Source organism: Osmerus mordax, chromosome 3, assembly GCF_038355195.1.
Source record: "Osmerus mordax isolate fOsmMor3 chromosome 3, fOsmMor3.pri, whole genome shotgun sequence".
Lineage (NCBI taxonomy): Eukaryota > Metazoa > Chordata > Actinopteri > Osmeriformes > Osmeridae > Osmerus > Osmerus mordax.
The window spans coordinates 5,428,848-5,454,644 of NC_090052.1; the positions used below are offsets into that span (position 1 = coordinate 5,428,848).

General features: G+C 45.0%; 1 protein-coding gene across 1 annotated transcript; it reads right to left on the reverse strand.

Annotated features, from left to right (window-relative positions):
- Nucleotides 1-163: 163 nt before the first annotated feature.
- On the reverse strand, nucleotides 164-23,973 carry trpm4a (transient receptor potential cation channel, subfamily M, member 4a). The gene is made up of 28 exons (XM_067232431.1): nucleotides 23,350-23,973; nucleotides 20,201-20,262; nucleotides 19,917-20,094; nucleotides 19,024-19,204; nucleotides 17,502-17,671; nucleotides 16,996-17,173; nucleotides 16,217-16,281; nucleotides 15,661-15,900; nucleotides 15,430-15,532; nucleotides 15,214-15,332; nucleotides 14,685-14,993; nucleotides 13,270-13,371; nucleotides 12,850-12,978; nucleotides 11,904-12,033; nucleotides 11,351-11,496; nucleotides 6,733-6,845; nucleotides 6,162-6,269; nucleotides 6,009-6,055; nucleotides 5,462-5,694; nucleotides 5,266-5,381; nucleotides 4,957-5,089; nucleotides 3,128-3,302; nucleotides 2,643-2,808; nucleotides 2,212-2,393; nucleotides 1,830-1,962; nucleotides 1,462-1,534; nucleotides 1,108-1,201; nucleotides 164-687 (listed from the first exon to the last, which is right to left on the reverse strand). The coding sequence occupies exons 1-28, from the start codon at nucleotides 23,419-23,421 to the stop codon at nucleotides 653-655; spliced, it is 3,792 nt and encodes a 1,263-aa protein (XP_067088532.1). The 5' UTR covers nucleotides 23,422-23,973; the 3' UTR covers nucleotides 164-652.
- Nucleotides 23,974-25,797: the final 1,824 nt, after the last annotated feature.

Sequence of the window (25,797 nt, forward strand, 5' to 3'; positions counted from 1 at the left end):
TATATGTTAAAAAAAACACCTACATTGAAACGTGATGGTGCTTCACATATCTCTAAGTGAAAATCATTAGACAGTAGGTGAGAATACAGTTGTAAATCAGGATAAGATTCAATATAAAGTTCATTTTAAGAATAAAAAAGAAAAATGGTTTTGAAACGCCACACAACATACTAAAATATTTATTGCTGAAAGTGTAACCCTCAGTATGATTTTACAGTAAATAAACATGTCTAAAGCAAAGAGGGTCTGCACCTTCAAAGAGAAAAGACAAGAGCATGTTACTTGTCTGTCTACATTTGACTGTTTTTATGTACCGTGGGCAAACAACATGCATTTTACCATTATATTATTTTAAGACATTGTGCCATACCAACATTAACTACATTTTCAGAACCAAATAAGGGAACAATTTCAGTAATTTGACAATAGAATAATATGTACTGTGGTTACAATTACATTTGACAAATAACAGTTAACATGGTCAACAAAACATTAAAATAATTAATTCAAGGAGGATCATGGATTGTAAGGTCCCTCTTTGGTGTTCTTTGACACAATTTGGCCCTGAGTGACTATTATGATCTGAGTGTGTCTGTGTGTGTAGGTGTGTGTGTCTGTGTATATAAAAAGTGAATGCACGGAGGTCATCGAGTCAACAAGTTGGAGAAAGTGGAGTCAGATCTGCAACTGGAAACAAATGAATTGGAATTAGCACATATCCTGAATATTTGAACTCATTATGCCTACAAAAATCCAAGTACAAAATATGTTTAACTGGATATCATATCATATGTAGCAATAAGGTAAGGCCTTATCTATTACTCACACATTTTAAAAACATTGAAAATCCGGTATAAGAGTTGTAGTTGTTGTTCATTTCAAAGTATATAAAAAAACATCTCAAACTTCAACTTTGTCAATTAAAGTGTCTATTTCACTTGGTGATCTGACAATTAGTTATGAACATTGTACTGTCCCAATCAGACAAAAAGTATGAATTAAATCATTATTAGAAATAGTGTTGCTATAAATATATGACGCAGATAAATGAATACAGTACTTTTCCATGTGATTGTTGAGATGTGTGTCTGTGGTAGAGGACCTTACCTCTGAGGGTGGGTGGCGGGCGTGTCGGCTTTATCACAGGGCTTTGAGAGAGTGCCTCCACCATCCATGAGAGGGCGCTAGAGCAGTACTCCAGCTATGTGTGTGTGTGTGGGGGGGGGGGGGGCAGACATGGGAGACTATGACGGATGGTAGCCACACAGTGCTGAGCAGGCAGACACGACAGCTGCAGTCCAAATGAAGAGAAAAGTAGGGCCTATACACATGCACGCGCAAACACACACATATACATTTGTGCACATCCACTCTGAGCACCCAGTTAAGGTCACTTGAACTCAAGACATGTGTATCTCCACGTGGGTATGAAAAGTGGGGTGCGTGGAGACCCACACTGACCTCTGTCTCCAGTATTCTCAGCCTTCGGTCGTGATCACGGATCTCAGCCATCTGCTTCAGGACACTGTCCACCCTGCGGGAAAAACAACCCAGGGCCCTTAGCTTTGCTGTCACTTACCAAGTTGGTCAAGCCAGTTCTATCAACACCTTTGGAAAGCAGGTCCTTTGCTCTCTGAATTGTGGCATTATCAAAGTCCAGAACTGAGACAGGATATAACTACTTACATAAATTGTACCGGGTGTGCATTTTATAGTCATGACTGAAGTGCCTAGGATTTATTTATTGAAAACATTCATAAAATCGTTGTCAGTCAGGTCAGATCAGGATCAAGTCTGGAACAACACATGGCCAATGAGCACCCACTTACTTGACAGAGGTACGCTTAAGTCGCTCTGTGTCACTATCTCGCTGTCGTTTGTTCTGGGCGGAGAGTATGTTCTCCTTCTGGATAGCCTCCCAGGTGTTCAGTCTGCTGGCCTTCCTACCACGCAACTCCAGAACTGAGGGAGACAAAGGAATATAATTTAGGTTGACAGAGAAAAAAAGGTGATAAACAAGAGGGTAGAGAGTAGGAAAAGATAGAAAGAAAAGAGTAGATCTGTTAAGCAACTCTCCAGTTCCAATACTATGGGAGAGGCATGGAGGATAAGCCAGAAAAAGGTGAAGGTATTTAACCGTTCACTGCACAGAGACAACTACACATCTCTGACAAGCACTCACTAAGATGGATCCCCTCCTGGTTTTCTCACCAAAGTGTTTTATTTTGACGGAGGGAATGCGGCGGATGTGTCTTTTGATGAAAAGGTTCAGGTGGGAGAGGATGATGAAGGGTGGAGCCAGGCAGGATCGAGAGTGATACTCCACAATCAGGTTATACCGCTGGAATTTCCAGTAGGTGTCGCTGTGCTCCTGCACTTTGGAGAAGGTGTAGCTGTAGAAGGTTCAAAGGAGAGCGCGCTTAAAAAAAAAAAATGTATCTTTTTCTTCCCTTTAACTTTCATGGTTCAATTCACATTCAGGTGGATCACCAATTTGTTACCAGTGACTTGATGATAATCATATCAAGTAAAGTGTCCAAGCAAAGGCATGAACACAGTTATTTAACTATACATCACCATTCTGGTGTCTGAATGTGCTGTGATGAGGGAACAATTTGAGGTGGATGGTTGGGGTCTGATACCTGAACATGGCAATGAGCAGGTTGACCAGGAGAATGTTGGTGACCAACAAATAGATGACCAACAGGAGGACCACCAGCCAGTTGGCATAAGTGCTCATGCAGGGTTCCGCCCCGGCTTCAATCAAGGTGGCATTGTTTGTGCACTCTACCTCCTGTAACTTGTCAGCTATGGACAGACAGAGAGTGTGAGAGAGTATGTTGTGAGAGAGGGATTGTGTGTGTGTGTGTGTGTGTGTGTGCAATTGATACATTGAGAACATTTAGGTGAGAGAAAGTCTAAAAGAGAGGTAAGTATTTAGGGACACATACTATAGATAGATTATGAGACACAATGAAAAAAAAGAAACTCCTTGAGGAGCACTGGAGTTGTTCTGAAGGGGGGTTCAAAGGGAGCTTAGTAAGAGTGACAGAGAAAACCATATATTAAAAAAAATACTTTCAAGGTGACACTTAAATAAAATACATATGTATGAACAGACACAGACCATCCATTTCATTTATGGGAATTTGTCCAAATATGTGGAGATAAGGCCTATAGAACACTCGTCGGAAGATCCAATCCGGACGAGGATCGTAGGAGTACAGAAGAGCCTGATTGGCTACGCCGTAGGCCATAAGCCACACAGCCAAGAAGAAGAGGAAGAAGAACACGTCTTTCATCTGCAAATCAAGAGAAGAGGAAATACAATGACTTCAGTTATGAGAGTAATTTGAACAGATTATGATATTGTATGTTATCTTAACATTTGTGCCATGATAACAACATGCTATTGTCAACTTCCTTCAAACAGCACACAGAACCATAAAAAAGGTACCCATTTACTTGATTCTGGGTTGTACTGGGTGGAAAAGAAGGGATCCCTAAATCCAGACGTATCCATTTAAACTGAACTGTGCTGTGGCCTAAATCTTTCCATTATATTCTGCAGTTAAATGTATCATTTTCAAGGCACTCTGGTGACTCAAGGGGTAGATCTCTTACTACGTAGACTAAGGCCTTACTGCAGGGGCCAGGTTTTATTCTGGCCCAGACCATTTACTTTACATCCTCCCCTCTCTCCCCAACTGTTCCTGTCCCTCTACCCTGTCACTGTCACAATTATGCAGAAATGACAACAAATGTACTATTCTTAAATTGAAACAATCTAAAGAAAAGCACTGAATCTGTGTACATTTAACAAATTACCAATTGACATGGGGAATTTAAATAGAAAGGTTTTGAATGGGTTACTGAAAATCATCAAAAGCCTGCCAGTCCACCATAGTTTGAACCGCACCCAGGATATCACTGAAATACTAGTCATTGAGAAGTCAAGGCACATCTGAATTCAGGTGAATGAGTCAGGCTAGAGTACACAACTAAGCGTACTGTATCAGGAATAAATATCAAGAAGTTACTTGGTAACTATACAATAAAACATGCTTTTAACTCCAGAAGGTGGATTTCAGCCAAGAATCTATTTAATCCGATTTTAAACTTTCCTCACATTAGTAGACCATCGTGTTGTAATATAAAAGGAACAAAAAAGCATGCCATTGGTTGTGGCATGGCAGCAAACCATTCAATTGCGTCATCGCAGTGCCTTGCACTGTTGCATTGATGGTCCTGGGTTCTATTCCAGCTTGGGGCACTGCTCCGTCTCCCAGACTTTTCTATGTGGAGTTTGCATGTTATCTCCGTGCTCACAAGGGTTTCCTCCGCAAAGAACCCTAATAAAACTTGTAGAACATATTGCTCTCCTGCCCACCCAGTGCCCACTCATGTCCTGGCCAGGGACATTGGCAGGAGAGCATTCTGCTCTGCATGTTTTTATATTGGCTTTTAGTGCAGAGGAACCCCATGTGAACATGGGGAGAACATACAAACTCCACCCAGAAAGGGCCAGGAGATAACCCACCTGAGCACCGACAGGCACGACAAGGGGGCATGGAACCCAGGACCTTCCTTCTGCCAGGCGGCACCACCTTTCTGCACCCCGTGCCACAAGACACTTGAATACAATAAAATCCTAGATCATATAATAGACATCCTATCTAGGGACTGAGGCAGAAAAGTCAGGTAAAACATAATTTATAGATTTCACTTGACGAAAGCTAGCGCTGGTGTTAGATCTGTTTCGTAACATCCTCTCTTACAACATCTCTGAGGGAGGAGTGTCTAGACTTACAGGTATGACTTCAGAATTTGTTTTTGTTCAACTGTTTGTTGGTTCAAAGCAACAGGATATCCCTCTGACAGAGATTAGACAATTGTCTGACTCTGCTTACCTGCTTCAAGACCCTGTACTCTCCTGCACACTTTTTCAGCGCTCACCATTTTCCCCAATATGATAATTTTGGGGCCCAGCTGCTTGTGGATGGCAAAAATGTGGATAAGCCTGAGGGTGAACACCATGAAGTCCAGAGCCATCATAGCCCGGCCAAACTCATACGACCACGGAAACATCCTGGAGCATATGGAACAAATACATTCATCCACACCACCATGCCACATAATACACAATGCATACATGCTAGCATATACATGCTTATCAAGTCATTTAGATGCTACAAGCACACGCACTTGGAGTAGACAGAATCAAACAGTGCATGCATACAAACACACACACAAACACACACATACCTGCAGCATAGTCCGAGGGAAAACAGTATGATGGCTGTGAGGTCACACTTGTTCCACATATCTTGTATGTAGATCTTCATTCTTATAAACACAGTGGTGCTGCCCACAAAGAAGGTCTGAGAAGGAGTGAGAAATTAACTGTCATGATAATGGCATGTGTGTGTGTGTGTGGGGTGGGGGGTGCACTCCGACTGACCTGTCGGATCTCCTCGCACACAAGCGTGAAGACCCAGAAGTACAGTACAAACTCTAAGGTGGACGGGCCTTTTGGGGGTGGGGGCATGAAGTCCACCAATAGGACGTAAGCAAACAGGCAGAGGAAGAGGAAGTACATCAACACGTTGCCTAGGAATGAGGTGACAGGTGCAAACCAGAACTGCCGCCATCGTAGCACAGCATATGGAAGCTTGGGAGGGGATGGAGATGAATCTGAGGAGAGAGTTGGAGACAGAAGGATAACCAAGCAAGAAGGTATCATGAGTCACTAGTGTAAAAGAGAGCTCTTGGCTCAAGTCACTTATTAGCTAGCTTTCACCTTTGGATACATTTCAGACATATGTCCTTGATTCCTTATATACTTATCTTCTCCAAACGGATTGGGTGGACAAGGTCCTTTTGTGAGATTTTTGAGAAGGTGACAAGAAGGAAGTATGCACTGAATCAAGGCAAGACTTTTGGCATGCTACCCAGGTAGAGATTCAAAGAGGAGACCAGGGGTAGTCAACACAACCTCACAAACACACCTTTAAGACTGGCCCTTAGCGCAGCATATTCCTCTGCATCCTCTTCACTAAGAGAATGACAGGGAGAGAGTGGAGGTGAATTGGGGTTCAGATGCGAGTACACACTGCTTGCACACAAATACCATTCCATAAAGCAGAAGCCATCATGTTTACGTTTGCATGATGTCGGCAAGGGAGAACACAGTGACGTCGCCCCCATCCAGACTGTCTGTTTCCCGACCGTGCGGTAACTCCTCTGACTTCCCTTCTTCCTCCTGCTCCCTGAGAGAACGACACAGACAGACATGAGGGACACAGAAAGCCCAAACTAAAAGCTTCATTTAATAGTAATATTATAGTCATTTCATTTACCGGCTGATCGTTTTCTGGTTCGGTCCCTGCATGTGTTTTAACGCATCCTAAGTCTAGAAAAGACACTAGTAATGGGATTGGTCTGAGTGGCTCCATGTTTGGTGAACCGCTAGGCCTACGCCCGGTGGAGGCGAAAATGTCCGCTTTTGCACTTCCTGCTACCTGTCTTCAGTCACAGAGGTTCCTCGATAGGGATGGGTATTACCGAGGGTGTGTGTTTGTTAGTCAACTTGGTGTAATTCATTTTATTATAACACTAAAGCAAGCACATTTATAGTCAGGCATAGAGCCAGTACAGAAAGTACTGTATAGAATTACATAATCAGACTAAAATAGATTTACAGACAGACATGGAGGAAGGTTTGCTGCTGACCTGAAGCTGATAAGGTTGGTGTAGATGAGAGGGGGCAGGAAGAAGGTGATGACCACTTTCCACACCTCCGTGCTCCTCTCCATGTCCCCCCACCAGATCTGAGACAGCAAAGACTAGTAGGGGATAAGGCAGGGTAAGAACACACACATACTTGTTTGCTGATCTGAACACATCCATGCACCTGTTGATTACATTTTTGACATTTTAGGTGTTTAAGGATAATCACTGTCATTTGATAGAGTATGCATACAGTGGCATTAAAAAACATTAAAAACATTAAAAGTTCAAAGACATAAAATACTTAATGAAACCAACATTTACTGTTTGTTTTGATATGTATTGAAACTGAATTGAATATTCATTCACCAAATATACTACTTTTTTACAGACTCAGGGTCCAGTTAAGATACAAGACAAAACATAAAATGAAGAGAAAATATATATATAATCCATACAGATCAGTGTGCTACGAAGATGCAACGGTACCAATGTCTCCACAGCTTGGATTGGTAGTGTATAGTACTGAACCTTATATTCAAAAAGCCCACAATGATTTAATTTTCCGACTTGTCAAAGAAGAGATAAAATTGGCTGAAAAAAAGCGGAGCTGGTTCATGCAGGAGACGCGAGACATAGCGCGTCACTAGCAACTCGTCATATCACGCAGTCGGGGCACATCTTCTTAGCAGGGCGGGCTATTTAATCAGGATATCGCTGCACTCCGCATTGCTTAGTGTGACACAGGATGCTCTGTTTAATCTGCTGATTCTCGTGTAAAACGCTGTGTCCGATCGATTTGGTTCCTAGGTGGCTTGAACAAATGTGTCGTAAGGTAAGGACGTTAATCGGCAGATTTCCGCTGTGTGGGCCTGAATCTTTAGAAACGCTTGGTCGAGTGTGGGAATGTGGCCGTGATTCGGCGGGACTATGTGGGATATGTCTGTTCTGCGAGTAGCACAGCGTTTCCGCAGGAGCTGCCCTGTATGTCTATGTGGTCATCCACGTCTGGACTGGTCCGTGTTGGATCTGGAGTGGTTAGCCGCGCATTGCGGCTGGGTAAAATGTCTGCTTAGTGTCACTCATGTGTGTGCTAACTGCAATGTGTTCTCAGGAGCCCGACGTGTCGCTAGGTCTAGCAAGGAATCCGGCAGGAATCCGGCAGGGGTAGACCTATCTGTGGGCCGTGATTAGTCGGAGTTCCTGTAGTCGGTGGCATAGCTACCAGTAAATATCTGGGGAAAATTATTGATTGTGGACCTGTTCGCCATACAGGGTCCTGGCATTTAGCCTAATCCGCCTGAACCTGTCTGTTTCGGCTATATCGATCGATATCAGTCAATCACCGGGCATGCGTGGGCGCTGCATGGCTCGGGTAGGCTGTCTCGCCAACACGTCAGGTGAGTAAATGGCAATCACGGATGTCTTCTATGCTCTTCTGGCTTTGGCGTCGTAGCAGGCGTGCATTTTGACATTCTTTCCGAGTCCTATGCGGGTCAGCTGGACGGGTGCAGGTTGCATTTGTGCTGCACCTGCCGGACGATTTTGTGATTGATTTTGCGTCCTCGCACCGGCTCGGTGCATTTCATTTGTCGTTGCTCGGGCGTCTTAATTTCGCATGGGCATCATTCTCACGGTCGGTCGTTGTTCCCTTCTGTGGCCGTGGCTAAATTGGTTCCGGCGCTGCACAATCTCGTTGTGGATGAGGGTTGCAATCCAATTGCGTTCTGGGCCGTGCTCTGCGGACATCGGAACGGTTGTTGTTTTCTGTAAGGAGGGGGTACAACTCCAACTCCCTGGCTTGTACATTGTGTTGGGGGTTCGACGCAAATGAAGGGGTAGTGAGTCGTGGCTCGTTGGACTCGAGTTTGGCGGGCGATTGCAAGTCACAGCACTGTTCGAACTGTATCCCACTAAATGTACCCCACTTGTCTAGGTTAGTATAGGTAATGTGTATTAGAGGTTAGTATACTATATTGTATATTAGGAGGTTTATTATATTATATTTGAGCTTATCATAGGTATAATTCATGTCTGAGTAGCCTACTTATACGTCATGTTATGCAGGTTGCTTTGCATTGTCTTGCCCTGAGAATTTCAGGGCCCAGTCTGACCTCGCGGTGTTTTGTGCATCTGACAATAAAGACTTGAATGTGAACTGTCTGTCGTGGGGTGAGCTAAACGGCAAATGTTTGCGGGCCGCATTTATTCCCGGGTCGGTTAACAACGTAAGTGACGTCACATTCCAACCTTTGCACAATCTCGCCCTGGCAAATTAACCATAGACACACACGCATAGTACTAGTGTGAAAGCTGGTGCGTGTACTCTTGTTACATGGCATATTAACTCCGCTTTCTGTCCCCTCTTGTACATGGTGCAATACCTCCACTGTATGCATTCATCGACCACAATGAGCGAGCCCCTGTTTCGTCACCGATGCCGGGGAAGCATGACTACATAACGGTCACCGGGAGGCTTCGAATCCTGTGCCGGCGCTGTGGTCCGGACCCTAAACAACGTTGGCGTCTCAAGTGGTCTCGGCTCACCGCTCAAGCGTTGGGTCGTTGGTCTGCAACGGTTCAATGTTAAATTAGACCGAATGCAGTGATGTTCTGGAATGCAAAGGAGGATGGCGTCTACCCTCCCTACCCCCTAACTACCTAACGTTCACTCTTCATGTTCATGTATTGCATGCTTCATATTTACTAATTAATATTTCGTCAGGTGGTTGGCCAGGTGCGGCAGCGCGTGGAGCGTCAGGTGAAGCAGTCACCGTCAACGTTGGGACGTCAACACCGTGCCTCAGTTGGTATGTCGAGGCAACGCCTCAGTTGGTATGTCGAGGCAGTGCCTCAGTTGGTATGTCGAGGCAGTGCCTCAGTTGGTATGTCGAGGCAACGCCTCAGTTGGTATGTCGAGGCAACGCCTCAGTTGGTATGTCAAGGCAATGCCTCAGTTGGTATGTCGTGGCAACGCCTCAGTTGGTATGTCGAGGCAGTGCATCGGTTGGTATGTCGAGGCAGTGCCTCGGTTGGTATGTCGAGGCAGTGCCTCGGTTGGTATGTCGAGGCAGTGCCTCAGTTGGTATGTTGAGGCAACGCCTCCGTTAGGATGTCGAGCATAGACTTAAGCATGTCCATAGTGGTTCTTAAACATAGCAAGTGTGGGTACTCCTGTTGTGATATCACAGATTAACTCCTCTTTCTGTCCCCTCTCTTCCATGGTGAAATACCTCCGTTGGCGTTCTTCAACGGTAATGAGCGAGCCCCTGTTCATCACCGATGCCGGGAAGCCATGACGGGTTACTGGTTCACCGGCCGGCTTGGAATTCTGTGCCGGCGCTGTGGTCTGGATCCTAAACTGTACACGGTGCACTTGTTTCGAATCAGAGCGGCTACATCGTTATCTCAAGTGGTCTCGGCATTGACGCTGAAAGTGATGGGTCATCTGCAACGGTTCATCGTTACGTCATAACTGTACACGGCGCACTTGTTTCGAATCAGAGCGGCTACATCGTTATCTCAAGTGGTCTCAGCATTGACGCTGAAAGTGATGGGTCATCTGCAACGGTTCATCGTTACGTCAGACTTAATGCAGTGGTGTTCTGGATGGCCAGAGGAGGATGGCTTCACTCTCCCTACCTCTGAATAATGATCACTCTTCTTGTTCTTGTATTGCAGGCTTATGTAGTCACTCACTCCATGTATAGGTGTTCAATGCTTAATAATAAATGTTTCGTCAGGTGGCTGGCCGGGCTGTATGCAGCAGCATGTGCGACAGGTGACATAGTCACCATCGAAAGTTGGTATGTCAAGGCCATGCCTCAGTTGGGACGTCGAGGCCGTGCCTCAGTTAGTAATCACGTTCATTCAATTTCAATTCATTCACTATAGATGCAGCTATGGGCACCTTCTGCTCTGAGATACGATGCTGAGGGTAAGTATGGCTAACACAACGCTCATCTCAGTCGAATTCTAGCACAACAGGGGCACCACATGCACACAGCAGTCTCATACATTTGTCTCGTCTGGCATGTGGTTTTGTGTTGGGGCTGCTCTCTGCTCGGATGTCGAGACGGTGTCTCCGTTGGGTGCGGCAGGGAGCCGCGGCGATCAGAACTAAAGTAAAATAAAGTATCAAGTAAATACTATACTGAGTGCCTGAAACAAGCGGAGCTGATTCATGCAGGAGACGCGAGACATAGCGCATCGGGGGCACGTCTTCTTAGCAGGGCGGGCTATTTACTGTAATCAGGATATCGCTGCACTCCGCATTGCTTAGTGCGACACAGGATGCTCTGTTTAATCTGCTGCCTCCACCTCCCCGGCCTCCACCCTTGGTTCTGTGTTCCTTGCGTAGGTGGGAATGCGTCTCTGCTCGGATGTCGAGACTGTCTCCGTTGGGTGCGGCAGGGAGCCGCGGCGAGCAGAACCATTATGCCAAATTCAAGTATTACAATCATGTATTGTACCGTGTGAAATAAAGTATCAAGTAAATACTATACTGAATCCTCCTGCCTGAACCTGGGTATAGCACAGACCTAATCCTGACATTCTCTCTTGGGACAGACCCAGACCCTGACCTTTAGGTTTTGTCCTGACGTTCTGTCTGGATACTCACCTGTACACCGTCGTGGCTAAAAAAGAGGCGGGCGTCGGCTGCGGTGGCCATCTGCAGGCAGGTAGCTCCACTCCACACCGGAGACTTCCTGATGAGGAGAGTGAAGGAGCGGCTTTCACTGCTCTGGTAGCACTCGCTGAAGACATCTGGTGACAGAGACCAGAGTTAACAGTAACCCTAAAAATGTGGGAGGACTCCATGATGGACGCGCTCGTCAATGACGAGCCTCAGTTTGTGCGCCTCTTCATTGAGAACGGCCTCAACATCCAGGACTACTAAGTTCAGAGAACTTTCACAACTTGCCATGGGGGTTTTGGGGAAATAATGGGAATTTACTTGAATTACTTGTGGATTTTTGACATACTATAAATGCTTTATTTAGAAAACCTTTACAAAGAGGGTGAAGAGCTTATATTAAGAGACCCAATTACAAGAATTTTCAACTTAGCAAGAATGTCACTTTAAGATAATTAAAACTCACCAATCACTGAGAACTAACTCATCACCAAACCAAAGATTTGCTGTTCAGAATAGGTGAGGGAGGTTAACCTACCATGAGCTAGGTTCTCAAACTTCTGTGCCAGCTCCTTCATGGAGAGCTTGGTCTCCGTCTCACTCTCCAGCTTCGACAGCTCTCTCAGCATCTTGCAACCGCTCAGCGCACTGAGCACAGACTCTCCCGCCTGAAACAGAGAGCCACAGTTTGTCATTGCCCTAGCTGACGGTGCTATTGCTCCTCCTGTTAACACACACTGACTGAGATAGACCTAACCAACATGATTGTCCTGCTCCTGAAGTATGTTTTCATAGTTCTGCCACAAAAACGCTCCTTTTACTTGCCTAAGGGTCAAAGAGTGAGCAACACAGATATTTTTGAACATACAGAACCTTTTAGCATATGTGAAAAGGTTTTTGTGAAAGGTTTGCAGTACAGACCCATGTGTTTGGCAAGGCTCTTCTGGATGCTTTGAGACATAACAAAAATCTTGGCAAAAAAATATAGAAAATAATTTTAAGAATAAAAGTACACTTGTTTTTACACAGAAATCCCCCTATGCCCTCAAAAAGATTGGTTGTTACTCTTGTGGGTCCCACAATTAAGTCCCTTTGTAAATACAGCTTTCCCGTAGCCTCTAACCTCAACCTTGCCCAAAAACCTATACTGAACCCTAAACCTAGCCCTAACTCTTAACCCTAAAACGATCCCTAATTCCTAACCCAACCCTTAATGTAATTTGAACCCTAACCAACCCCCCCAAAAAAACATAGTGTTAGCACTTGAACTTGTGAGGACCCCCCCCCCATTGCATTGATACATCATTACATAAAGGTGATTTTGAAAAATCTCTTCAAGTAAAGCGTTACCCCAAAAATACTGCACTATAGTTAAAACTCATTGTCTTGAGATGGATTATAGTGAATAGAATGCAATCAAATACAGTAAGAGTATAACTTAATGGCACTGTCTATTGTAAGCAATGGTTGAACATGGGTATTACCATCTCCCAGAAGTAGACGGCCATCTCGCTACGGTTCTGCAGGACGGCCCAGATGAAGAGGGAGGCCCAGGGAGAGAGACATCGTTGTTCCCTGTATGGACAGTCCCCCAACAGCAACTTGTTCACATGCTGAAGAGGGGAGGGGGAGAAAGAGAGACAGAAGGGGGTTAGGAGCAGGTGGAATTAGAGACGAGAGGAACGATGGCAAAACAACGACAAAACAAAAGCAAATGTATTTTAAAACCTTGTCCCGCCACTTTTCAATACAGTAACTAGACAGTTTAGTTGTCTTTCTCCTTTGCTTATAACTTGCCCCCTCGGAAGAGCAACAATTGGCTATTAGGATTGAACACACAGACATAGCCTATATTAACGTGCAATCATGTGTCATAACTACTAGTAGTACAGTGTCTGAGCTACCTTCAGGGCTCTCCTGGTGCCGGTGCTGTGGTCCAGGCCCAGTGGGCTGTAGTAGAATGGTTCACACACATCACCCAGGATACCCCATAATAAACGAGAAACCTAGGGCACAACCAAAGAGTGAAAAAGATTGAGGTTGATCAAAAAGCCCGACCTCAGATAAGCATGACGCCCTGTCTGTTTGTTTTGACTGACACATTGTCGTCTTCCTCCTCTCTATTTTATACACCCATATAAAATTGTTCTGATCCTTAACCACCCTGTACATACTACATAGAAAATACATTGTGATGCATCTTTGAATTTATTTGACAAAACACAGGTTTAAATTTCTCCATTTGTTTTCACCCAGCACATAACATGTCATATCATTTCATACACTCCACCAACCCCACCCAACTTCACCTCCTACCCCAGACCCCCTCACCTCCACCCCAGACCCCCTTTCCTCCTACCCCAGACCTCGTCTCCTCCACCCCAGACCCCCTCTCCTCCACCCCAGACCCCCTTTTCCTCCTACCACAGACCCCCTTTTCCTCCTACCCCAGACCCCCTCACCTCCTACCCCAGACCCTCTCACCTCCACCCCAGACCCCCTCTCCTCCTACCCCAGACCCCTTCACCTCCACCCCAGACCCCCTCACCTCCTACCCCAGACCTCCTCTCCTCCACCCCAGACCCCCTCTCCTCCACCCCAGACCCCCTTTTCCTCCTACCCCAGACCCCCTCTCCTCCTACCCCAGACCCCCTTTACTCCACCCCAGACCCCCTCTCCTCCACCCCAGACCCCCTCTCCTCCTACCCCAGACCCCCTCACCTCCACCCCAGACCTCCTCTCCTCCACCCCAGACCCCCTTTCCTCCACCCCAGACCCCCTCTCCTCCTACCCCAGACCCCCTCACCTCCACCCCAGACCTCCTCTCCTCCACCCCAGACCCCCTCTCCTCCACCCCAGACCCCCTCTCCTCCACCCCAGACCCCCTTTCCTCCACCCCAGACCCCCTCTCCTCCTACCCCAGACCCCCTCACCTCCACCCCAGACCTCCTCTCCTCCACCCCAGACCTCCTCACCTCCACCCCAGACCTCCTCTCCTCCACCCCAGACCCCCATTTCCTCCTACCCCAGACCCCCTCTCCTCCTACCCCAGACCCCCTTTACTCCACCCCAGACCCCCTCTCCTCCACCCCAGACCCCCTCTCCTCCTACCCCAGACCCCCTCACCTCCACCCCAGACCCCCTTTCCTCCACCCCAGACCCCCTTTTCCTCCTACCCCAGACCCCCTCTCCTCCTACCCCAGACCCTCTCACTTCCACCCCAGAACCCCTCACCTCCTCCCCCAGATCCCCTCTCCTCCTACCCCAGACCCCCTCACCTCCTAACCCAGACCCATTCTCCTTCCCCAGATCCCCTCACCTCATACAAGCTCAGCTCTTTGGCCGAGACAGGTCCTGTTAGCGGGCTCTGGGGCGCCTTGAGGGATGAGCCTCCATCCAGGGAGTCAGGGAGGTCAGGCTGCGAGCCTGCCAAGCCTTGTCGTTCGGTGAGGCGCCGCTGGAGCAGCGTGTACGCCAGAGAGCTGTCAGAGAGCGACCGATAGAGGGTCTCCAATCGCCGGTAGGTTAGGTAGTCGAGGATGTTGAGGCCGTTCTGGGTGAAGAGGCGCACAAACTGGGGCTTGTCATTGACGAGCGCGTCCGTCATGGAGTCCTCGAGGTCCTCATACTGTTTGGGAGTTGGGGGTGGTAGAAGAGGGGGAAAGAAGGGAAAGTTAAGAAAACATTTCATACCATCTGTGATTGAAATACATTTAAAACTTTTATGTTGTTGCCTGGCTGACCTGTCCTCACAATGCGTAGCTCTAACAAACACAGCAGAGCACACATTGTTCACCATCTGATGTCAATGGAGGGTTGCAGTAGTGTTTCGACTAGAGATAGCTCACCCTCCACTGGATGTCTCCGTTGAAGAGTTCACTTTTTGCGATGTCCACTCTGTTCCACGCTACAGCAAGCTTCAGCTCCTCTATGTACTCACTGGCATCGCTGGATATGCGTTTACTTGCTGACACACACACACAACACAACACAAATCCTTATATGTCGACTTTCCTTTCACAAACATGCACACAAACACCTAGGCACACACACCAAGACGTTACCTCTAACCAGAGCCTTGAGGAGCACTGTGTCGAAGTCATCAGGACCTTCTTGTTCGCCATGAAACACTGTGATCAGATCTCTGTTCTGATAAATACTCAGAACCTAAAGGAGAATGGGACAGAAAGAGGTAGAACGATATGGTATTGCTCTACATTTTCATGTTTGACCGTTCAATGCAAATCATGCTTGCGGTGATTCAATTTCCAAGGCACACACAAAACCATACACACCCTATCCACCAGCTTCTCTAGCTCCACCTCAGCAGGGAAGTGTCTCCTGACCTTGTCACGCACTCTGTCCCTCAGCTCTGTGCAGGGCCCCTCCCCACCCTCACCCTCTGACGGGGAGATGGGGGGGCTGAGGAGCACGGCCGAGAGATCGTCCAGGACCTCGCAGATCAGGTCGGCTGCTGGGCCGGAACCAGCCAGGACCAGCCACGGGGTGGTCTTTCTCAGAGAGAGGTCAACTCTCTGAGAGAGAAGATGAGAGAGGGAGGGGGTGGGAGAGAGGGAGGGGGGTGAGAGAGAGGGAGGGGGGTGGGAAAGAGGGAGGGGGGTGAGAGAGCGGGGATGAGGGGTGGTGGGATGAGAGAGAGGGGGTGTGAAAGTGCAGCGGCCGTGTAGAAGAGAACATGATAGCAGTGATGCAGGGAATGGGAGGGAGGAAGAGAGGAAGTTAATTATAGTATGGAGGCAAATATAGTGCTACAGAAACAGGAGAGTGTGACAAAAAGAAAAAACAAAGAATGAGAAAGTCAGACAAAAGCAGTTTGCTGTGTTTTCCTACCTCCAACATGGCAACCTCCCCAGAGATGAGCATACACAGCACAGGAATTTCAATATTGCCACTACCTGCCAACACACCAGGTAGATGGGACTGTAACAATTCTGCTATGTGAATGAGGTTCTTGATTTTGGATGTCGTGAAAATCTAAAGATTCAACAGGAGGATGCAGACACATTTCTCCTGTTGCGTCTGAAGAGGAAGCTGTTGGGGAAGTGCAGCATATCCCTGGCATCAGTCCGTTTGGCACACAAACAAGACAAACATCCTCAGAGGGTGCACACTCATTGGGATATCTAGCTAAATTTATTTTAGAACAATTACAGGAACAAATATATAATAATCCAAAATAAGTTACTAGCTATTGCCTGATTAGTTCATGCTAAATATGACAGAAATCCTTTTTATTTTTCTCCCTGCAATGTTGAATATGACAGATGGCAGACTATGCTCACATATCAGGTCAATAGACCCTGAGTAACTATGTTGCCTGCCGAGGGTACTGTGGGTATGACGCTAGTCAGGTATGTGTGTTTATGGATTACCTCTGGTCAAAAATACATATCACTTTGGAGAAAATCTGAAACATTGTATTTGAAATGCATCGCGATGTGACTGGCCTACTAGGTCAAACAAATCAAGCTTTTCATTCATATCTTAACATTGTATAAGTAGTAAAACCTAAGAGTACTTGACAGGGTGTAAAATTCAATTTTGATTATGACTGTGACCCAGCATTTGCCAATAATGAATAGGATGAACATTTGCGTGTCTGATCTCACCCCAGATGCCAGTACGCTGATGGGAGATGTAGTCCTCCATATTGGCCCTGAAAGCTGTCTCTCCACCTGGACGACCGACACTCCCATCATCCACCAGGAGGAAGGCCTGGTAGTTATTATCCAGGCAGCAGGAGTCACGAGATGTGTTCTGCACATAGTAACGTGCTGGAAAACTACCCTGAGAAAGGGACAGAGGAAATGAGTGGGAGAGAGAGGGGAGATACATAGTGAGAGGGGGAGAGAGGTTAAGGAGGGAGGTAAGACGGGGAGAGGATGGATCAAATGAACAAGGGAATGGCGAGGAACATTAGGTGAAATGTGAAATAGGAGAAAGCAGGTGGAATGAACAGGTTAGGGAAGGGGAAGGGAGAGAGTGGGGAGGAGAAGTTTGAATTGAGAGAACACGATTTGGACTGGTAAGTAAATAGTGTATATCAAATTGCAAACTATCAAAGAGAGCATACCTGCTCACCGACATTGTGTGTGTGTTTGTGTGGTGTGTGTACCTGAGGGTTGACGAGCTGCTGTCTGTTGTGCACCAGACCCCAGGGGGCCACGCCTAGGGCAATTACTTTTTTCTGAGAGAATGAGGAGGCCGCCGCCCCGTGATCCCTGACCGCCTCCCCCACACAGCGGCCCACCCCCTCCCTCAGCCCCCCTGTCACTATCCATGCCCCTGAGGGAGAAGAGGGAGAGGAGAGGGTTATGGAATGAGGAGACGAGTGAGGCATACGAAGGAGAAAGTAAAGAGACAGAGAGAAAGACGAGTAGAGGTACACAAAGAGAGAGAGAGAGAGCGTGAGAGAGCGTGAGAGCGTGAGGAAGCGTGAGCGCGAGAGCAAAAGAGAGAGAGAGAGAGAGCGTGAACGCGAGAGAGAGAGAGAGAGAGAGAGAGAGAGAGAGAGATAGAGAGAGAGAGAGAGAGAGAGAGAGAGAGAGAGAGAGAGAGAGAGAGAGAGAGAGAGAGAGAGAGAGAGAGAGAAGACAGAAAGAAAGAAAGAAAGAAAGAAACTGGGAAAGGGAAATGATTTTTGTCTATTAAGCAACCATGGAGTAATGGTTGTAACTACACAAACTCACACACACTGAAAGGGATGCACTGCATTTTTATGCAAACAGGCTTCATAAACTATTTCCCTCCCCTTAGATGACTAACAATTGGAAAGCAGCTAATCAACTGTGCATAATGGATGAGTGAGGGGTCCAACCCAATTTTAGATTCAGGATCTCGGCCTTTGATTGAATGTCTTTCCTGTGTTTTGCTCTATGAAGCTATATCCAATTAAGCGTGTGGAAATCAAGAGATTGTTAAAGGAACAGAAGTAAAAGCATGTAGTAAACACATATTCACAATGCATCTGATTTTGTTCATACAGTGGCTGAGATCCTTTTACCGTTCCACATCATCTAGGAGTAAAGACTGTCACCCTCCCTTACTTTTCACATGAACTAAGTGAAACAGGAGGTAGGAACTGTAAAGGCACACAGATGTGTGTACACTTTACATTGGCCACTAAACACCACCACTCAAGGAATATTTATTTATTTCGCTTTACTCCAATTCATTCTACTCCTCAGTTCATTACAACGCTTTTGAGAGCAAGGTTTACTCTCATACTCAAATTACGCTTTTGCAAGAAGAAGGTTGAACTCTACAGCGTATTCTTCTAGAGTTTCAGCAATTACTGAAGCATGTAAAAAATGCAAATATGTTGTGGTGTGTCTGTATGACACTGTTCTACTTGGTATCGCAACTTTTGTTCCAGCAAACGTGGGCCCAAAAAACATAACTCCTTCAAAGTGGCTCTTCTGCATCATGTATTAATCTGCATAAAGGCTGTAAAAATGTCAGTCACGTCAAACGTTTTGCCATGTGTTTAGCATTAATGCTTTTTTGCATATGGTGCTGTATTTACTTCAGATTTTATTTTACTGTGCACAGATACAGGAGTACATAATGTACATACAGATAGATTGAATGATTGATACATTTATTGAGACCTTTGACTGAAGAAAAATAGTTCTAACCTGTGCTCTGTGCCGCTCTCACCAACCCCTGCCGCAGCACCTCCCTCACCCAGGTCTTGACCTTTTCACGACCGTCGCCTCCCACCACTGACACAACTAGGTTGGGTGAGGGCACACCCCAGTGGGCTGTCATCAGGGTGTACACAATCTGAGGTGGAGTGTCACATGACAGACGCAGGAACTGGCCAGTGAAGAGACAGGGTAAAACAATGAATAACATCAAAGTTTTGGGTGTAAAATGTGGTTGGGAATAATTGAGATATTCAGAGACACATTTGGCCTGACTGTGATTCTTGGTTGTGTTATTTGGTCTTGGAAAGAAAGGGGCATTTGTTGGAGTCCATTTATACAGTTTGGTGTGCATAGGAGAGGGCCTTTACTATCATGACTTATAATATATTGTTAAGATTGACGAATGTTTTAGCTGAAGCAGCTAACTGAAGTAGACTAACTTGAGAAGTAGATTCATTTTATTTGATCGTCATTTGAGATATCATGTGTTCTCTAAGAACAAAAAACTAAGGAATGTGTTTCTTGGATGTAGCCTATGGACAAATATCCCAAGATAAGCCTGAGTTGTTTTCAAGAGTTTGTCCAAGGTTTTACAGTATTTATACTCTTGTAAACCACTTGACTGAGGGACTGGGTGACAGGCTTGACTGAATAAACACGTTTTACCATCAGACGTTTGGCCATGAACATATCAAGTTTTATTGTTGTGTGTGTGTGTATTTCAGTGAGCATGCACGTCATACCTGCCTACGCATAAAAATATGTGTTTGTACTACAAAACAGTTCCATGAAGCATGTGTGTGCTAGTGTGTGTGTTAGTGCCGGTGTTAGTGTGTGTGTGTATGTATGTGGGTGTTAGTCTGTATGTGTGTTTGACCCACATGGCTGTGCCTCCTCCCAGACCCAGCAAACTCCAGCTCTCCAAAGGCATCTGTGGGATACTCAGAGGAGTGCTGGGAACTGTCCCATTGGCTGACAATCGCTGCCCCAAAGTAGTCGCCTGTGGCAATGGAGCCATGCATCTCACGCACACCTCCGCACTGGCACAATGCTCCATTGCTGAACCAAGAGACAGCAAGACAGACAACAAAAGAGAACACATAGAGATACAAGTTTCTGTATGTGTGAGTACAAACTGTAGAAGGTGACTCGGATTAGCTTTTACCTGAAGGAGTCCTCGACAAATGAGGTGCACACTCGCTTCTTGATGATCTTGGGTATCCAGCTCTTAAGGGATTGAGAGACAGAAGAAATGTATTTTGTCATCTTTGATAGTTAGCAAGAGCATTCATCACAGGATGTCATTCTCACAGAGTTTATTCCATTTAAATCTCACTGAAAGTCCATCAAAGCAGCCACAACAGATACATTGCATATGTAAAGAGAGGTGAAGCTCCCACTGCAGCCACTAAGACCAGAAACATTCGCATTGACATATTTGTTTACGTTGTTTCAACTTTTAGTGTTATGTTGTGTTGCTTGGTCATGTGCAACCTATGCGCAGGTAAACATCAACCCAGTGTTCAAGCATTCCCCCCTGGACCCCCATAACGGGCCTTATCCTGGTATGAAGATTAAGGTTATAGTTGTCCCTTATAAATATGTATTCACTGTGTAGTCATAAAATTCACGATCACTATCAGATTTTAATTTGTAAGTGTCCATAAATGTGCAAACACACTGGCGCAGTTTTAATAATGGCCTGGTTTTCATTTTCACACTACATCCAGCAATGAGTGTAATTAAAAGATCTAGACATTTAAGTGGCTGTTAAATTGAAGAGAGAAACAATGTGTTGAGTAGGTTATTGTACAAGCGTTTTTATGTGCATGTGCACTTTACCATAACTATACCCAACTGTAAATGGGTTGTTACATTGCACACACACCAGTGATGGGAAAAATAGGTAACATGAGTACTGTATGAGAGAGAGAGAGAGAGAGAGAGAGAGAGAGAGAGAGAGAGAGAGAGAGAGAGAGAGAGAGAGAGAGAGAGAACGGAATGGCAAGAATGCAAGGAGTCGTATTCATGTTGAGACAGGATGGAGAGGTTCAAACGCTTCTAGAGAACAGAGGGAGATCCCATCATCACACGGTCTTTAGTCAGCTTATAAACACTGCCATGTTTGTGTGTGTGAGTGTGCGCGTACATGGACCTTTGGTCAACTAGAGTAGGCCTACTGTATGTCTTATTACAGATATATCTGTGTGCCCTGAAAAGCAGGTGTATTGCTTTGGGTGTACATGTTGGGACAAAGAGAGATTACATTTTTTTTATTACAGTTTGATGTTTTAACACAGACAGTTGGACAGAGTTGGATTTTTAACAGAGTTTAGCTATGTGTGGTGTTATGCATTTTTATATACTAAACTATGTGCCAATGTGTATGCTATATAGTATGTCTGTGTGTACTCAAATTTATGGTTAGACATTGTCCTTACAACAAGCAGGGAGATGGTCCTTGACACGCCTACTCAACTGGCAACCATGGTGACTGTCATCTTATCTGTTAAGTTAGTGCCTTTCTAGTCTATGTACCCTGAGTGAGAGCACATTAGATTTAGGTCTACTATTCTCAAACTGAATGTGCAACCATACAGGGCAGATCTGCTGTGTCCTGCTGAATTACTCCACTGCATTAGAGTAGTGTCTCCCTTCAAAGTGGCAGAGAGATGGTCAGAGATGAGAAAAATGAGATCAACCATAAGATGAAGGTGTAAATATATGTTCGGCTCCAGTTTGTATATTTGACATAAGAAAGGTTTTCTTCTAGTTTGTGAAATTGTTATATGTATATATATTTTTTTGTAGTAGTAGCCTAGTAGTAGTAGTAGTAGTAGTAGTAGTAGTAGTAGTAGTATGGGCTGTCTGGCAAGCTTGAGAAGATTAGATCTTTTCAACAACAAATAGGCTACATGGTAAGAGAAGCATGTGGGGATTTAGGATAGGTTTGAGTCTCGACCTGTCAATTCATGCGTAAAAGGGATTGACTACAGCAGCTTGCGTTTCTCTGGTTTTTAAAACAACAAAAACGCTAGGCTAGGCTTTATTCTCCCGCCTGTGTTACTACAGGCAAGGTGAAATACCGACATTTTGCTAGTATGTTATAATTTATTCGAGGCTTTACAATAGAGTGTACAACGAAATGTTAGGTTCAGGTTGGACAGACTCAATTCAGCCTATCATATAGATGGGTTAGATGTTACAGTGGCGTTTCCGATCATTTGATATTGCGCTCATGTCTAGGCTGTGACAATCTTTTCATACAGATACCTACACTGAGTGCGTTTACATGCACACTAATACGCCGATCATAACCCAATAATTGCAATAATGCGATTATTAAAAAGATCATTCTTTCGATTCTTTGTTGCACGTGAACACCTTGTCATTTGATTCTGCATCAAATAGGATACCTAAAGTAACATCCTTTTTACAATAACATACAATAAGCTATCCTCAAACGATAAGCAAAATAACTAGTTATTAACACGGAGAAAGGATAACTGTTTAACGTGTTTGTGGCGCTAGCATACTCGTGCAACTTGTTACTTAGTAAGTAGCCAGCTAGACGCCGAGCAGAAGTTTGTAGCTGGATTCAATGTGTTGATTGAATGAAACATATCATTAGGGCCGATACAGGAAGACACGGCGACACTTTGTTGCAGAAGGATGATGGTGGTGCAAGTTTTGTCTGTGGAACGATTAATAAAACGAATCATGTAGACGCGTTTATTGAGTAATCGCATAACTAATTAGTCTACGCATGTGTACGGAGTAATCGTATTATTGGCATAAATCTACGATTGCTAGTAGCCTAATTGTGTTTCTCATGGTAATGTAAACGCACTCACTGTTTGGGGTTCGGTTTAGTGAAAAGATGAAGATAAAGTAACGCGCAGATATGCCATGGCCTGCAACTGAAAGAAAACAACTCCAATCGAAAGTAAAGTTCGATTATATTGTTTTATTAAACCACCGCAGGAAATGCCTCAGGGTTCGACTGTTACCCTGAATGGCAAATACCGGCATGTCTGAACACGCAGGAGAACCGACGTTATTCAACATTAACAAACTAGGACAAGGTTGACGTCTAGTTTTTAATATAAAGGCAATATTAACTGTAGGCTACATGACCTAGTAAATTTGTAGCCTAAACGTTGTGCTGCTGGGATGTCCATGCAAGGACATCTAAATGTCACCTAAACGTCTGTCAAGAAAAAAACACCAGACAATAGTCGACTTTTGGTTACGCACTATTTTGGTATGGACTATACGATCCCAATCGTCGCATCTTTAAAACATAGGTCAAACCTGATCTTTTTCCGTTTTTCTCGTTCCTCCTCTCAACCAGCCGCCTTCATTTTCTTTATCCGTTTCCTTCATAACACAATCCCTTTTTATTTCGCCTCGTTCGCCCAGCGTCCGCCCTAGAAAGGTGGAGTAGCTAATAATTCCATTTCGAAGTTTGAAGTTGACCGCTGGAACTTTTAGAAGTGCCTGCGTTTAATTTGCTGAGCTCCACCCACCGCCACAGAATGAAGTTTTAGTTTTCTGTTGCTCCGCCTTGTTGAAAGCCTACCTGCTTAAACTCTACAAATTTGAGATTAATTTTGGCCTTTTTCATACCGATAAGGTTTTTAGCTGTTGGCAGGATCCGATTGCGGAAAACAGATTCCCGAAGCTGTCACCCCACAATACGTCCATAGCTGCTTTTATTTGGATCAAATAGTCGTACCATGCAAATACACAACTTGTCCGTGGTTATAGCCAAGGGCCTATTTCTGTTCAACTTTAGTGTAGCCTATGTTCTGAGTAACCACTGTGGCAAAAAAGCTACGTGTTTGCAGTTGGAGTAGGCCTTATCAGGGGCGATTCTAGGATCAGACCTTTAGGGGTGCTCAGCCCCCAATGAGAATGTGCAAAATTAAGAGGCTAGATCTATGTAGAATCTGAGCTCTTGTAAACAATGTCATGTTCTTTTAACCATAAATACATTTTTTGTATAGCATACATCATTAAACAAAATTAAACAAACGGGATTACCTGTGTTGAACTACCCCGACCACCCCCCCCTACCCACTTTGGTTTCAAAAAGGTGAGTCTCACTTAAAGGTGATGAGTTTGCATGCTTGTAATAAATCACTAATTTCACTGGATAACAATTAAAACATTTATGCATTATTGTGCTAAATATTGAATGAATAAAAAAACAAAGGATGTCCCTTTCTTCATGAACTACCAGCATCAAATGATAATATACAATAAGATTTTTTTATTATTATTATTATTTTTAGGGGTGCTGAGATGAAATTTAGGGGTGCTCAATCGCCACTGGGCCTTATAATCAGGCATGAAATTTGCACGATTAAAGGCGATACTAAGGTATTGATTCCTATGTGCATTGGTTGGCCTTTGTCTATCCTTTTGGCCTACCGTGGAAAGTTAGTTTCAGTTTGGATATTCGATAGAGATTCGCTTGTAGCAACTTGCTTGTAGTAACGGTCCCTAAAGCCTTACATCAGTTAGGGACCGTCAACAAAGTGACACATCTATATCTGAGACAGGTGCTGGTTGTTTGGTCCGCATGTAGGTCTTGATCATTTTGACCTTTTTTACAAATCAAGGAAGTGTCGATTGTACGCTTTCAAATTATGTATCATACACAGAAAGTGAAAAATATTTGAATGTCAGTACCTTGTAGGACAACATATAAGTAGCCTATTTGTATTAGGTTTTATAGTTTTTGGAGGCTATTGATCAAGTCACTAGGTGCGTTTGACTTCCTTGGATTACTTTGGGACGCTTTGGATCTTAAAGGAAACATTAAAACTCCTTGCTGGATCTCCGCTGTATGGGGGGATGGTTTATTCATTACTGCTAGGCGAACAGAGCCCGATGGGAATCGTCACAGCTACAGGAGCGGTATGTAGTAACTTGGTGCCAGTTTGTACTGTGTATGTTTTTTTGGTTTGAACACAGTGTGGATTAGTTACTGCCGTTTGTCCATTGAGGACGTGTTGATGTTGACTTGTGTTGTGTGTTGCCGGTATCTTTTGGCAAAGGCAGCAGTGGATTGATTGATTTTTATTGGGTTGTGGGAATTAATTAATGCCGCTCGTCCATTGGGGATGTATTGTTGTCGTTCGTGTAGTATAATTTGTTGTCAATGGATGCTGTTTTTGAGGCAGCATTGGATGCTTGATCATTAATTGAGCTGTGTGGATTGGATAATAACCTGTACAACATTAGTTTAGCACTTCGTTCACTTCTGGGAGATAGCTAGGCTAACTAGAAACACCCAAGCAAAGAGGCCAGGGTGATAACCATTTACTCATTTTACATTGTTATATATTATTAAGCTACTACATCTACTTTCGGAAACAGTAGTCTGCTATTTCACAGAGGAGTTAGCTCTAGATGTTACCCCGGCACATCTGCTAAGTCTGTTACCAAAAGTGCTAGAGCTAGGGTGACCAGACGTCCGGATTTCGTCCGGACAGTCCGGTTTTCCAGTTCTTTGTCCGGACCGCTGTTGCATGTCCTCCTTTTCACCCTTTTGATATTTCCTGCCCATTGCGCAATTTACCACCCACGTGGGCTTCAGTGCCAAAACGAAAGACCTCCTTCAAACCTACGTGGAGTTCAGAACTCCACTTTGCCACTAAGAGCAGCACAGATCAATATCATGCCTTCTGTAAGCTCTGTCGCATTGATATAGATGTGAGTAGTAGGGGGAAAGGGGCTTTCGAGCGGCATGCT